This window comes from Alosa pseudoharengus, unplaced genomic scaffold (assembly GCF_046254945.1).
Source record: "Alosa pseudoharengus isolate Yale_2024_CS ecotype anadromous, Long Island Sound unplaced genomic scaffold, YU_APseudo_1.1 YU_APseudo_1.1_scf_7, whole genome shotgun sequence".
Taxonomy (NCBI): Eukaryota; Metazoa; Chordata; class Actinopteri; order Clupeiformes; family Clupeidae; genus Alosa; species Alosa pseudoharengus.
The window spans coordinates 37,930,311-37,945,375 of NW_027468859.1; the positions used below are offsets into that span (position 1 = coordinate 37,930,311).

The 15,065-nt window shown below is 46.1% G+C and overlaps 2 protein-coding genes and 1 long non-coding RNA gene across 3 annotated transcripts in view; all 3 read right to left on the reverse strand.

Moving 5' to 3' along the window:
• Nucleotides 1-4,149: 4,149 nt before the first annotated feature.
• Nucleotides 4,150-5,188, reverse strand: cldn20 (claudin 20). The gene has a single exon (XM_076272752.1). The coding sequence runs from the start codon at nt 5,186-5,188 to the stop codon at nt 4,259-4,261; it is 930 nt and encodes a 309-aa protein (XP_076128867.1). The 3' UTR covers nt 4,150-4,258.
• A 117-nt stretch (nt 5,189-5,305) lies between these two features.
• On the reverse strand, nt 5,306-6,537 carry LOC143109998 (uncharacterized). Its single transcript, XR_012984024.1, has 3 exons — nt 6,437-6,537; nt 6,005-6,064; nt 5,306-5,407 (listed from the first exon to the last, which is right to left on the reverse strand). It is a non-coding gene; the product is annotated as an uncharacterized LOC143109998 (long non-coding RNA).
• Nucleotides 6,538-13,349: 6,812 nt separating this feature from the next.
• Nucleotides 13,350-15,065, reverse strand: part of tiam2b (TIAM Rac1 associated GEF 2b) — a 46,582-nt gene continuing 44,866 nt past the window's right edge. The window contains exon 25 of the mRNA XM_076272405.1: nt 13,350-14,783. Coding sequence (XP_076128520.1) covers nt 14,174-14,783 — 610 coding nt within the window. The 3' untranslated portion in view covers nt 13,350-14,173. The remainder of the gene's footprint in view (nt 14,784-15,065) is intronic.

Genomic DNA, 15,065 nt, shown 5'->3' on the forward strand with positions numbered 1-15,065 from the left:
AAGTGGACTGGTATTTAGCAGACGCTTTTGTCCAAAGCAACACAGACTCGCAACAACTGCATTGGAAATTGAGGCCGAGCCGATGAATTGGCAGGCAGTGATGTATCGCTGCTCCAACACGCAAATTCCAAGCTTTCCGAAGTTTATGAAAATTAACCTGATGGGGATAGTCTATTGGTATGCCTTGGCCTGCCAACTTTTTGAGTGAGTGTGAGGATGTGGGCTTTTATTTTTAACTACTACCTACTACAACAAACATATCATAGGTCCTTCGGCTTAACTATGTTTGTACAGATATACCAATTAATTATGCAGAAGTAATTTCCCTTCCTTTTTTTAAATTGTGATCATGCATGATATTAAAGAGAGGGTGAACTGGGTGACTTTAGTTGTTATTGCTAGCAGGCAAATACCACCTCCATTTATCATAATGGCACTAAAAATAAACCTGGATTCTCCCTTGAAACTATAGGCTAAATGAGGTGACCCCTTTAAAATGTTCAAGCTAATTTATTCCATCATTCTGCATGGAGAAAAAAATGTAAGATAGATGTGTACCATCAGTCTTAGATTCACAGTGAGGTCACACAGTGAGTGTGAGCCTGTGTAGACGGGAAAGAGGTATTGAATAATGGCCATTAATTCACCATAATTCACATGTGTGGTTTTGATTGTGGTAGACTGATAACAATACCTGCTGTGCTGACCAGTGAGAGTTGCCCATTGGTCATAACGTTTACAACTAATTTGACATGGTCAAGTTATGCAGTAATTGTCTTAGGTTGATTTCTAGGGGAAATTCATCCTGATATCCTAATTAAATGCATTTGGCTTAACTTGAACAATGAAAGGTGCCGGCATATATACTGAACTATTGAATAATACAAGGTTAGGTGAGCATGTCGCTCTTGTGTGTGATGGAGCATTCAGCTGTGTAAATGGAGCTGATTAGATGCTTGGGTACCCCCACAGAAGGGCTATGCAGATCCTCATTTGGGCAAGCTTGACTCCAGGCACATCTAGCAGACTGAGATACCTCATAACCCACTCACTGCATTATCTCTGGGTGTTAGCAGTCAAGTCACGGACACACCGCTAACACCACTACTTTACAAAAGGCATACCATGAATGAGGTTAATTTCAGTCAGACTTTAAGTAAATCCCTTTGATGTGGATGCGGAGATGAAGTTGTTATGTTAATCTCTTAGGCTTTGTTGTGCAGAGAATTAAAAAAGCAACAACATTTTACATTACCCCTAGAATGAAAGATCTTCGACATACACAGTTTTAAACAGAGAATAACGTATTCATAATGTTGTCAGCTTATGTTTTCCTGTCTTGTCAGAAAAATGTCCTTATATGTATAGTTTCATTTTTACAAAATATTGTAGACTTTCTGTGGGAGAGAAATTGAAAGATTAAAAAATAAAACATTAAAGAGACACATCCTGTTGTTTTGTTCAGCACAGGCCTTTTTGCTTTAATGAGGTGACATAGTAAGCTCACATGGGCAATGTTCAGCTCTCTGCACATGACAGTGCTGCCATTAGTTACACTGCTGTGGGTTTTGGCAGGAGGGTCTGAACTCTGAAAGAGACGGCGTCAGGGTCCAACCCGCGAGAGGAGCTAGCAGGGCCCAGTTTTTCTCAAACCCTGCTTTTGAGGACACGCAACGCTGCATTTTTGGATGCTCTCTGCTCCAAACCACCATGCCGAACTCCTTAGGGCTACTTTTCTGAAATTGAATAATACAGCTGACTTTACTTTCTGATCGCAATCACAAATAAATGGTTTGACTCGAGAGAAAGAAAAAAAAGTTCCTGGAACTTTCTAGGCCTTGTATTCAGTAACTAAAATTAACACGATGAAGCTGTACATTTATTTTCCCTCTGACTGTAGAGGATTGCTTACTGTGAGTGTTTTTATTCAAAAGCCTTTGGACGGGCAAAGCAGCTTTATTGAGCTAGGGAAGAGCAGAGTGGCATCTAAAATTCACGATGCTGTGGGTCACTAGAAGCATGATGGACATCCAGGCTGAGACAGAGACAGCATACAAAGCGATGGCTTAAGAAATGTTCGCAACTTCACCATGATTTGATGAATCAGGCTTCATTCATTAAAGGGTACCTCATTGGTTAAGTATTTAGTAACCACATAAAATCATGATTATCAGGTTCCTGATAGTTACACGGAAAAAAAAATGTCTCTAGAGTTAATTTTAAATGTGTTAAAACAAATGCAACATTCATATTCTGTTTCCCTCCCAGCTATAAAAATACTTAAGGGCCGTTTTTAACCAGAACTTCTGATCATTTAAAATACCCATTAGTTGGATTTTACTTATCAATCCAGCAGAATTATATTAAACCAGACCTTTCCCTCATAAACTGTGTTCACATTAGCTTTAATTACCATGATGGCTTCTCTTTGGGAATAGCCGGTTTAAAAAATTACATTGCTCATTGGTTCCAAATGAAGCCCTTGTCACTGTTGCAATATCTCCCAATGGCAAGGACATAAAGAATAAAATTCAGTCTGGCATGTGTGTAAACATGTGAGGAACTGCTGAACAACACCAAATAAGCAGGGAGCGACAAAACAAAACAAAAAATTGCAGAGACATTCAGAGCCATGCAGCACTCATCAAAAAAAGCAGCAGCAACATGGCGGCATCAGACTCATTGCCTCAGCCACGAGGGCCGATCAGAAAAGTGTCATTCCCGCTGAAAACGTCTGACAGGGAATTGCCCGCAAACTGTGATCGATATCCAGGTCCTATGTCGCTCTCAGCAAGCAAATATTTTCCAGACATGGTGTCACATTGCCGCAGGTGAATGATGTTATATTCTGAGCATTTTCTTGTAGGTTTAATAGTGAGTTGTAGCCTGTTTTTTTGTCTAAAGGAGGTGGGTGTTCTGTGTTCAACAGCTGCAGAAGCTGGGGTCACCTCTGTCCTGTTTTGTCCCCCCTGTGTGTCCGTGTGCAAGGGACCAGCCAATGAGAGCTTAGTGTTGATTCTGTGTTAGGTCTATCACAGTGTCTCCTGCAGCAATGACGAGCGGACACATGCCGTAGAGATGATTGGGTGCAAAAACCTATTACCCTCGCGGCTAGAACAAGACAGAGGGATTCCATTTGTGTCTCTCTGTGGGTTTGTGTGTGTGTGTATGTGTGTGTGTGTGTATTTAGGAGGGGGTGTGTCTGAATGTGCTCTCCCACCATAAATGAGCAGAGTGCATCCAAGCGACAAGCTCCTAATGGGAAAGCAAAGAGCATCATTATCTCAGATGGACGACAACCCACTGAGTTTCTGCCTGCCATGACCTGCCAGAAAACACAGTCTGGACACATACACACACACACACACACACACACACACACACACACTCTCAATCACTCACGTTTTCTTCACCCACAAACATAAACATCTTTTTTGAGAGTATTTGTCTAGCCTTTCTTAACGTTACTCTACACTAAGCAAAACATTGTCTGAAGCACATTCTCTGCATTGAGCCTTACATTTAGCTGTAAACGTGCCATTATTATCTACCAGGCAAGTGGCAAGTTGCAGACAGACAGCATGCGCTGGCTGAATAATAATCATTCCACAAGCCTTTAAGCCAAGCGCAGAAATAACTAGTAATCATGTCCTGGCAAAAAAGTATTATTGCATATGCTGTCAAGTGTTCCTCTCCCTAGTCAAAACAATGACGATGAAGAAATTGTGTGCGGCTTCTTCTTCACGTCTAGCTGATGTAAAGCTTTGGTGAGGTAAAGTGTTCAGTTTTTTTGTTTTATTATTTAAATCTTATTTTTTGTCAAATAAAGCAGAATTCAAGCTGCGTTTGTGCATTTTCGTCATCGTTACTACCTGATTTGTCCCTTTGTCCAAAGCCCACAGCTGCAAACCTTTTATTCACTCTGTGAGCACAGGATCCACAATCTGTCTGCTGTTAGATAATGGGAGCAGCTCCATTCCTCACTGCTTGCTGTGCAGAAAGAACAGATGAGTGAGGGAGATAATGCCGTCAAAGTCATTACCCTCCTCCTCCAACACCTCCGCCTCCTCCACCACCTCTGCCTCTAGCTCTCTCTATCCCCCTTTTTCCTCTCTTTCTCCTCTTACAAAGAGAAATATCAAGCCAAACACAATGTACCTTACCCATCTATTTTTCTTTCTTTCTTTCCCTCACTTCTATTATTTTTCTCCGCCTCCTTTTTTTTCAGTCCGGGGCTCCCGCCAGTGGAGAGAGCCTATTACACGTAGTCCTGTAGGCTGTAGCCCTTCTTGATGTCGGGGGGTGGGGGTCGGGAGCGGGACGGCGAGTAGTACGCCTGCTCCTGGTCCTGGGCGAGCTTGTCCTGGTGCAGCTTGTCCAGCGGCCGGTGAGGCGACGGGGGCGGCTCGTCGGCGTGGAGCAGCTTCTCCGGGTTGGCTTTCTCCCGGCTGGGCTGCGGCAGGGGCGGGGGCTGAGGGTGCTGGTCGGGCGACTGCGTCTGCTGCTCGCGGCTCACCTGCTCGCGATGAGGCAGCGGAGGCGGCTGCTGCTCCGGCTGCTGCGGCGGCGGCTTCGAGAGCGCCTTGCTGGGGTGGGAGGAGCCGGAGTCCAGGGGCCCCTGGCGCTTCCCTGGGCAGGACAGACAGAAAATCACGCCGGACGCCAGGAAGAACCCGGCCGACACAAAGGCAACGTAGACTGCGCCCCCTGGCTCAAACTTGCTGCTCTCCGGCACTCGGGCGTCCAGGAAGTTGGTGATCACCTCATTGGTGAACCACGAAGCGGGCACCAGACACAGCACCCCGGACACCACGAAGCACGCGCCCGCCGCGATGGCCGTGTGCCCCTTGGCGCGGTGGCTGCCCCCCCAGCGGGTGCACTTCAGCCCCAGGGCGGCCAGACAGAGCCCCAGGGTAGCCATCATGCAGGAGAGCACCATGGTGGTCCTGGCCGTCTGCAGGTAGGCGGGCAGCGCCAGCACGGAGTACTTGAGCGTGCAGCTGAACACCCCCGTGCTCCACCAGGTGCAGTCCATCCACAGCCCCTGCATCTGCGAGATGGCCGTGATGATGTTGGGGCCCTGCTCGGCGCTCACCTTCCAGTTGGGCAGCAGCGTGGCCACCGTCGCCCCGAACACGCCCAGCAGCGCCAGGGCGAACGCCAAGATCTGGAGGGCGGAGGAGAGCATCGCCAACACTCCCCTCCTCTTCCCCGCACTGGGTGCAGCCGAAAAACCTCTGCCGCTAACGCCTCCTCCTCCTCCTCCGCCTCCGCCTCCTCCGCCGGCGTCACCTTGCAGTGGCCCTGCTCTCCTCGCTCCCCCCTTTCTCCGTCCTTGCTGGCGCCGCTATCAGCCCGGCGCAGGTTCCCTGACAGCTGATAATTCCTCAGTGCAGGCTTCAGTGGGCTGCGATAAAGAGTGAAATGAGAATTGAACCGAGCGAGCAAGCGTGACGATCAGACAGATGGGGCTCCGAGGCTGGTGACTGGGAGAGGAGTCTGCTGCCTGCGATTTTTTTTTTTGTTTGTTTTGTTTAGTTTTTATTCACTGTTTTTCTCCCTTTTACCCCCTTTTTTCTAGCTCCCTTTTTGGTTTTCAAGAGAGTATGAATGCGCCCTCTGGGATGGACTGCATTTTCACTCTGCATTCCAGTTTGGTGGACTTTTTTTTTTTTGTGAACGGCTCAATTATATGTTTTTAAAGTGGCAGTGTCCCTCCATCTGCATAAGAGCTTATCCTGTGTCACCAGACTCCCCGTCCACAGCAGCAGGTAAAACAAAAATCTTAAAAATCGAATCCATTTGCCAATCAAACGAGCATGTATGCGTTTCAACCATTTACATTTTTTCCATTTTTCCATGCACAATTTTTTTTTCCACCAGCAATAACAACCGCATCTTGTCATGCCTCATTGACATCCCACTAATTCATTCACACAGTGAAGGCTGTAATTTAGAAATCGGTGAGTGATATTTTTCAGACGGAAACGAAAGTACGTCTTACCTTCCTTGCGGTGCAGTGCGGGCTGTTGTGCGTCAAGTAGCTCCGGAAGAATTCTGAACTCTGGAAAAGGACACAAATAACAAAGTGAGAAAAAACAGGAAAATCACAGACTTACTCATAGTCCATTTTCCGCCAAGGTGCTTTTGAAATTGGTCTGCACACCTTGCTTTATTGAGGGCTACTATGGAAATGTGGCAGACTGAACTGTAGAATGACCACACTATGTACCGCAACATTGAGCAGTGATTCGTCGCAGTTAAAGAGATGCTCTCCTGACCTGAAGGTCGTTCACTCAGATAAGAGAAGTGAAGGGAAGCATCGCTCTCAGCCAAGCTGTGAAGCCATGAGGTGATAAAAGCTTGTGATAAGCTAATATTCATTCACATTGAATTTAAACCTCCTGACCACTGAAATGAAATGGTCCATTATTACCTGTGACAGGCAATTAACTGCGGCAACCACTGAATGCCTGTGAGGCTCGGCAGTTGGATGGTTTAGTAAAAAGAAAGCGAACGGAATAAAATGTCAGCCCTTTTTTCTGGGTTTTTGCTGCTCTGGAGGAAATTGCAGACTGTAGCTCAGATCTGAAAGCTCCATCCGCAGACCCCCACCCACCCACCCTCTCCCCCTCCACCCACCCTCTCTACCTCCACCCGCTTCATTCCTTCCCCCTCCATCCTGTAATTTCTTTGGTATGTGAAGAAACATTAAATTATGGTGTATTATCAGATGGATGTTTGGTGTAGTAATCCGCTGCTTATGTTGTGCTGCCTTCGCGTCTCTTCCATCAGTGTTGGGAGCTGTGAATGACGGGGACCACCCGTGCTGGCAGATGCCTACCTGGGCAGAGTTTGGAACCAGAGGCATAAACACAAACCCAAAGCTATTTTTTCTTTCAACTCAGCTGTTCTTTTTTTCTCCAATTCTCCTTCCCCTTCCGTCTCTGCCTCAAACTTGTTCCTGCAGGAAGCTTCCAAAAAAAAAGAAGAAAAAAAATCCCCAACCTCCCACTGTTCACCTCCCCAGCAACTCAAACACACCACACGACTCAATGTGGAGAAATATGAACCGGGAGCATAAGCATCGTTTAACCTTAACACTCCACTCCCTCCTTGTGTCCCATTATTCATAACGGGGGTGTCCCTCCCCCATAAGAAAAGGCCTGCAGGCGCACCATGGATCCCGAGGGGGATTCTACTAAACCCAAAGGCCACATTTGCCATTAGCACAGCTGTAGGTCTCATTAGGAGATGGATTGCAACGCTAATGAATAGAGTCCATTAAAAGTGTGTGTCGTGTGTTTGTGTATGGGTGCGTTTAGAAGCTGTTCTCTTTCACTGGTCTCTGCCTCTGTAGGAGGGTGGATAGTTGAGGTTGGTCCAGCGGGAGGGGGAATCAGTAGGATCGAAGGCCACGGAGGAGGCTGAGGACCACCTATGGGCGAACACATGCAGGGCTACTGTGGAGAGAGGTCACGACTCTGTTGTATAGTGCAGGCGAGAATGGGAATGATGAATTGTCAGTGTATACTTGTACATATGGACACATATCGATATGGATAGTGTCTGTGGAAGTGTGTGTCACACTGTGGAAGTGTGTGTCTGTGTGTGTATGTGTGTGTGTCAGCAGGGTCAAAACTCTCAGTCCAATACCATCCACAGTTTTATGTAATCAGTATATTATCACACTGATGTAATGTAAACTCTCTCTCAAATGCAAAAATATATTTTGTGGCATATTTTTTAGCTCCTTTGTAAATTTACACAATATAATGTCTGTATTAGGATGTATGTCAAGGAAGGTATGCATGTTTGTTTGTATGTATGTATGTATGTATGTATGTATTAAAAGTGTATTAAAATCAGTAAGTGAATATGATAGAAGAGAGGAGAAGGAGGAGAAGGAGAGAAGAAAAGAGAAGGAGAGTGAAAAAGAAGGGAGAGAAAGTTTTTTATCTTTCATGAAACATGTTTATATATATTTATATAGTATTTTTATATTCTATTTTATATTATACTTTATATTGTTATGTTTAACATACTAATGTAAGATCTAGAAAGTGTATAATTCACACCCTGGATGTAAGTGTGTGGGAGATATGGAGAGAGAGAGAGAGAGAGAGAGAGAATGTGTACGGTAATGTGTAGATCTTTGGACCATGTTTCCATTGCCAGTCTGTGGTAGGCTACAGTGGGAGTTAGTGCAGATTAATAATGCAGTTTAACATGGTCCCAGGGAGTGCTGGGCGATGTGTGGAGTTCCAATGTAAGAGGACATGGCAGGCTATCACAGGCTGGCTTTATCTCCTACCCCTTCTTAAGCTCTGCGCCAGCACTTCTGTCACACACTCACACACAGAGACTGGGAACTCTCCTGGAACAGCATCAACCAAGTTTGCTTTGATGGCTCACTGTCAGTCATTTTAATTGTTTTATGGGTACTGTACATCAGTATGGGTCAAAGGGTATGTGTGTCGCTTAATGCCCCTGTAGGGTATAATTTAAGGGAAGGGATTGCCATGGGATGTGTGTGGGGAAAAAATTAATGAATGGTTGTGGTGGAAGGTTTGAATGTCTCAGGCATTTCTCAGCGGTTTTTAAGCTTATGTTAAGATATTCTGTCCTTGGATGGTTGCACATAGTTTTATGTGAATAAAGCTTCTTTGTTTTTGTTTCCTAACAATTTGTTTTTATTTAGCGAGCTCCTCTTTCGGCAAACAAACCTTGTCTCAGTAAACAAAAATATTCTCTGTAATTAAGATAGCCAGAGAGCTACACTGACATTCTGTTCATCAGCAACAGCAAGGCCAGAGGTTCCCATGGAAAATTCTGCCTCCACAGAAACATCTGGTTAATGTCTAGATTTGGGAAACATTCTGCAACGTTATTATTATGATACAATGTTTCTGTCACAGCAATGAAAATCCCCTTTTCCATTCATTGTTGTCTCTTATCAAAGTAGCCTTACACATGCTCTTAAAACATATAATTATCACAATTAACTACTTGACAAGAGAACATTAATTACAGTCACTTGAAGAGATCATAGTCATCATGTAAACTGTGTGTACTCCTGCTGTTGACTAAAGCAGCAGTAGAGGCTGGTGGAATCACAGGACAAGGCTGGTGCATCTACTGTGTGCTTTAGCTCCAGGGCAGCTGAAGGAGCGTGGGAAGGTTCACCCCAGAGACCAGTCTCTCTCTCAGGGGCTCTCACACAATCACATGACCCAGTCCCCATTCTTTCCGGCTGGGGCCTTGTCCGAGCTGCTGTCCCCTCTTTACATTTAAAAAAGAAAAAACTGGCTTTGTCTGTCATTAGCCACTTTGTTTACTATAGATTTCTGCCCCACATATTCCCATGATTCGGCTGTGGTCTCTTGACTTGGCTGGTATGAAGCACATGCCAGCGCCGAGACTCTGCTTGCTGACTCTTCCTGTGCCAAGATGAGCCACAGACACAAGAAAACCAATGTGGAAACTGTCCTCCAGGCAACAGATTGGAAAGTACAGCCAAGAAAAGTTGTTGTTGGTGATGAGTATCGCGTTAGTATGAATGGGTGCAAGTTGAAAAACATTTATTAATGCATAAGATGCTAATTTGCCCTCAACGGAACAAATACTTTCAGATAGGCTTCTATGTGTGGTGTTCACAGACAAACAAGACTAAGCTGACTTAGGTGTTTGATTGAAGTTTAAAAATAGCACCAGGAAAGAATTTGTCGGTGTAAAATTTAAAGAGCATGCTCATGGTTAAAGAACAGGCCTGTTTACAAGACCCAATTAGGCAAGAATTTAGTGGAACATGTGCTTTTTCGTGTTGCTCCTTTTTTTATATATACAGGCACGCTCATACAAGGTCATAAATGTCTTATGCTCTGCATGCATGTATTCATCTGGCATTTACTGGTTGTACTGCCAGAACCCGCTGAAGCATTTGGCACTGATTAGGCCTATAGAAATGAAAGAAAAAAACACTTCTATGTGATTGGTGCATGTATGTATGTGGGGCTGATTGGCTTCGACTGCAGGAAAAACAACCTCGTAAAATTAATGAAATGGCCTAAATGACATCAAGCCGAAGAGGCCTCAATCATTCTCTAACTGTGCTTTCCGCAAGAGATAGCATTCAGCCTGACTCAGACCATCCAGAGCTGGACCGAAGGCGATAACAGGACTGAAGGGTCACTGCTCAATCATGAATAGAGATCTATTGTGCTGAGCTGCCCACACCACTACCTCCTCACAAAGCATACATCCTACATTACATGGCGTCTTTGAGGCCAGATGAGGTCCCTTGCTCAACATTTTTGCCTCTGTTCTCGTCAACTTCAAGAGTTCTCTGAGTCTTTTCAAATCTATCATTGTAAGTGAGCACCTGCATTGTTTACAGTCCGCCCGCACACAGCAAACAAACCTGAATGAAATGCCACTGAAGTACTCATGCTTGGAACAGTTGGTGTCCATATAAGGACAAACACAGCTTGGTCCTGTCTGTGCCTGGAGGTATCTCTGTCTTCCCCACAACGCTGCCATAAACCCCCCTCCTCACCTCCCTCTCCATCCCAATCATCAAGCCCACTTGAATATAAATGGCTTATTTACTCCCACACTGAAAAAGGCAGTTCTCGCTCTCACCTGACAGCTCCAGGAGTCACGCTGTTTTTCTCACCGACTGAAGGTGCTGTCTCATAAGTACGGAGGACAGCACACTTTCCTTATGGTGATTGGTGAGGACGTCTGGCTGAAGAAATATCCTCCCTGCCTACCCTTAGGATAACAGAGCAATGTTTTGAATGATTGTGATTGAAATAGGAGAACATATTTTTTACGGCTGTCCCTGGACTTATACTCATGAGCTATGTGGCACTTTTCATAAACTAGTGGTTATTGGCTCCCGCTGAACCTTCCTGAAGGGAAACAAATGATGGAAAGTTGGAATACAGTGGAATACACTGAGTGCTATGCGATGTTTGCCCACTGGATTCCTTAGCTAATGTCTTTCTGAATGCATAAACATTGTGGTGCACATGGACGCATGCTTGAGCAGTAACATAGCAGACCACACTATTGGTTGTCTCCACACACAGATGGAAAGAGAGAGAATGAGGCGAAATGGAAAAGAAAAGTCTGAACTCACCGATCAGTTTTCCAACCTCAGTGGCCAAGAGCAACATCGGCTTCGTCTCGCTGTCATCCCAGCATTCTGCCAGTGAATGTATCGGTCATTGTGTGTGTTTGTGTGTGTCCTCGCGCTCACACACACAGATAGGCACCCAGCTGTATGCATGTGTGTGTGACTACTGTGTCAGGTCAATGTGACACAGTGGCAAACAAAGGCTCACACAGGTAGAGAGAGAGTAGCCCCGGGCACGATGGAGGGAGTAGTTGAATGTCGGCTGAGCACAGCACATTCCTCTGACTCCACTTTCTCTCTTTCTTTCTTTCTCTCTCCCTCTCTCTCCTGTTACTGTGTTGTCTCTCTTGTTCTCCGTTGCTCTGTCGCTCCCTCTCTCTAAAACATACACACACACACACACTCACTCACTCACATGTTCCACAGCATTGACTCTGCTCACGCTCTGCTCTCCCCTGGAAGTCCTCTCCGCTCAGATTTAAAAAAGACAGTCCAGGAGGCTCAGAGCTCTGCTGTTGACAGTCTGGTCGCTATAAAAAAAAAAAAAAAACTTCAGGCTCCAGGCGCTGTGTTGTTATCGTTGCCTCTCGCGCCTTTCGGCAGCGCTGCGGTTGAAGTCCGGATGAGTGTGACGTGACAGACAGACAGAGCCGGGTCAGAGCCCTCTCGCCGCTGGGTGAGGCTGGTGGAGGGGTTCTCCCCCTCTGAGGCGCCCACACCGTGCCTTTCTTCAAGGCAAGCCAAGAGCAGGAGGAGATGGAGAAGAGAGGATAGGAGTGGAGAGTGTGATGGCAAGAGCTGAGGAGATCTGGTTGAGATGGGTGGAAAGAGAAAATGAGTTAAAGAGAGAAGGGGGTGTGTGCAAGCGAGAATGGGAGCAAAAGGGAGGGAATGAGAGAGAGAGAGAGACGGAGAGGGTGTGTGAGTCTGAGAGAGGGTGTTTGTGTGTGAGAGAGAGAGAGAGAGAGAGAGAGAGAGAGAGAGAGAGGGAAAGTGAGTGAGACGAGGAGGAGGGAGGAGGACCTTAAAAGTGCCTGGTCTTCAGCGATTACTTCAACACTCTGTCAGTTCCAGTTAAGAGCTGAGCGGATACCACAGAGGAGCAGGGGGCTCGGCACAGCCAGGCCCGTCCTTCCCACGCCGAGCCTGAGCCACCATCCACACACACTTTTTCCCGCCTGCGAGCGTCTCTCTCTCACCCTCCTCTTCGTTCTGCACTCTCCCCTCCAATGAGTGTGTGGCGCTCCTCTTTGGTCCCAGTGGAACTCAGACCATGCCTCAGTGCGCCATGTCTTCCCTTCCCCTCTCCTCTCCTCTCTTCTGGCTTGTGTTTACTGGCGCCGGGAGGTGGGATTTGCTTCTCATTTGGAATTTATGCGCTATAGAGGAGTAGGCTGTCTTCATGGTCTTTCACACAGGTGTTACTGTGGCAACGGGAGCTCCGAGCCTTCTTCCCTCGCCATCACCGTCTGCACGCTGCTTGCTTTTCTTTCCCTCTCATCTTTTTTTTTTAAATTAAAGGCTTCTTTTCTTGAAAAAATAAGGTTCCAGCCCGTCCCGCCTCACTCACTTTGGCATGTATTTGGGCATATACTCTTGAGCACCATTGCAGTGGAGCTAAAAAAAAAAAAAAAACATCATTTGCTTCTTCAGCACAGGCATCCTTTACTGCTGCGGCTTTAATTCATATGTGACAAAGGGTGGCTGGCAGTGAAGCAGGCTGATGAAACCCCGAGCCCTAAGCCCCCACGCGCTCCATTAAAATCGCCCACAGCCCCAGTCACACAAAGGCACCCGGAGAGAAGGGCCTGTAATTATGACTCAATGGAGAGCTGTTTTGTCTGTTCCTTCTGCCTACATTCAGCTACAGCTTGGATGGGGAAGATTTGATGGGCCCAAGGGACCTGTCAGTCAGACATTTTCAAAGGCACTGGCACACACACACACACACACACACACACACTCTTCCGCAAACATTTTCATAACGCTAAAATTTTACATTCAAGAAGTCAGAAATCTGCTGGCTGACAGTGACTATGGTGACTTGATTTATAAAATCAGTGGATGTAGCACAGAGCAGTGGGCCTCTAGACACACTCCAAAATATCTCTCTGACATACTTTCTTATGAGGGCATACATAATAAATTACATATGTAGTATTCTTTTGTTTGGCAAACAGTGATGAAAAAGTGATTGTAGAAGACAGCATTTATTAAATATTACACTTTTATCTGTACAATGTCAATAAATGCTTACACAAAGAATCAAGAATATATTACAAATAAATTACAGCCAAGTTTGAGTAAAACTGAAAACATTTTTCAATACTTGAAAAATAATACCGCAAATATCTCAAAACTCATGACATCTAAGACATTGTTTTAACTTAAACAAAAGCATGCCACTTAGATTAAGAAGTTCTTATAAATGTAATTACAAACATATTACCAAAAAGAGTAGGAAATATACAAATATAATTTAGACAAAATAGTCATTTGTGCATCTTTGTGAATCTCTGAATACCCATTCACCCATTTTTTTTTTTCAATCAAGCAATTCCAGTTTTTAACTAAAACTGCCTTTGTCGAAAGCTAAAATATACAAGCAAAAAGGGAATGTCAGTTGACATAGGCATATGGTCTTAGTGCTTAGAAAACAAGGCCACAAGGCAAGATATGCAGTAAAGCCACTGAAGGTGTTACAGCTCCACGGGCTCTTCTGTGTATGCTGCACAGTGCTGGTGAAGTCTTAATACTCAAGCTTCTATAGGAGGAGCACATCATGTATCAACTGATCTCTCTAGCTTTCTTCCGCTACAGCATGATGGCTTTCAAGGTATTCTTTACGCGCAGCTACAAATTAAGGCTTTAAAACATACAGGTGCCAAAGCTCGTGTGAGCAATCCAACTTCTGCCATTCCATTCAGCCCATTCAAAGCATTGTCGCCATGGAAACAACACATACAAGCACACTAGTCCAGAGTTCTTTGTTGGGCAAGGTTCCGTTCCCGATTCCTACATGCTTAGTCCTTCCTACAGGGTGGGGATAACAGCCTTCTGGATCCCCATGACCGCGTCGTAGAAGCAGTCCTCGTTGACCACGGAGGCCAGGCTCTGCACGCTGAAGTCTCTGGCCAGCAGAGAGTTGAGATCCATGGAGCTCTGCGAGTCAACCAGTCCCCCCGTGACACTCTGGCTGCCCTGGTGGTCAGTGGCCCCGGCCCTGTTCAGCCGGACGCCCCCCTCCCTGACGCCGTAGGCCACCGCCGCCGCCTCCTCGCCACTGGCGAAGCTCAGCCTCTGGAGCTGGGCCTCGATGGCGCTGGTGAGCGAGTGGAGCCGAGCCCGCTTGTCCAGCTGCATGGTCCGGTGGCTGGGGTAGTCGCGCGGGCGGCTGGGCAGCGACGGCTCCGAGTGACAGTCGCCGTCCATGTCCAGCGGAACGGGCCGAAGGCCGTTGGGGTGAGACGGGTGCCGCAGCACCCAAGGTCCAGCCTGAGCCGCGGTGGTCTGAATTGGCAGGGGTCTCCTGAAGGTGGCCAGGTGGTCTCTGCAGCTCCTCTCAATGGAGACCGTCTGCTTGGCGTTCTCCCTCAGCAGGGAGCGGATGGTCTTCACCACGTTGGCTTTGCTCTCCAAACCACTAGGGGGGGACGAGGAGAAAGGAATTGTCAGAAATTGTAACACAAGGAACTTGTGTAGAATCTGTGTAACACCCGCTGAATATTTTGACTTTAAGCACCTTAATTAAATTTAAATGATCATAAAGATTTTAGAGCGGAATCACATCTGTCTTTAATTAAAGAATATCATTTTTACGAAGGGCAGACATACAGAATTTAAAACTCTACAAATGTGTCCACATTATTTTCTCCTGTTGTGTTATTTTCTGTGCGGACGCTAGCCAGGGCGCCCTGCTGACCCG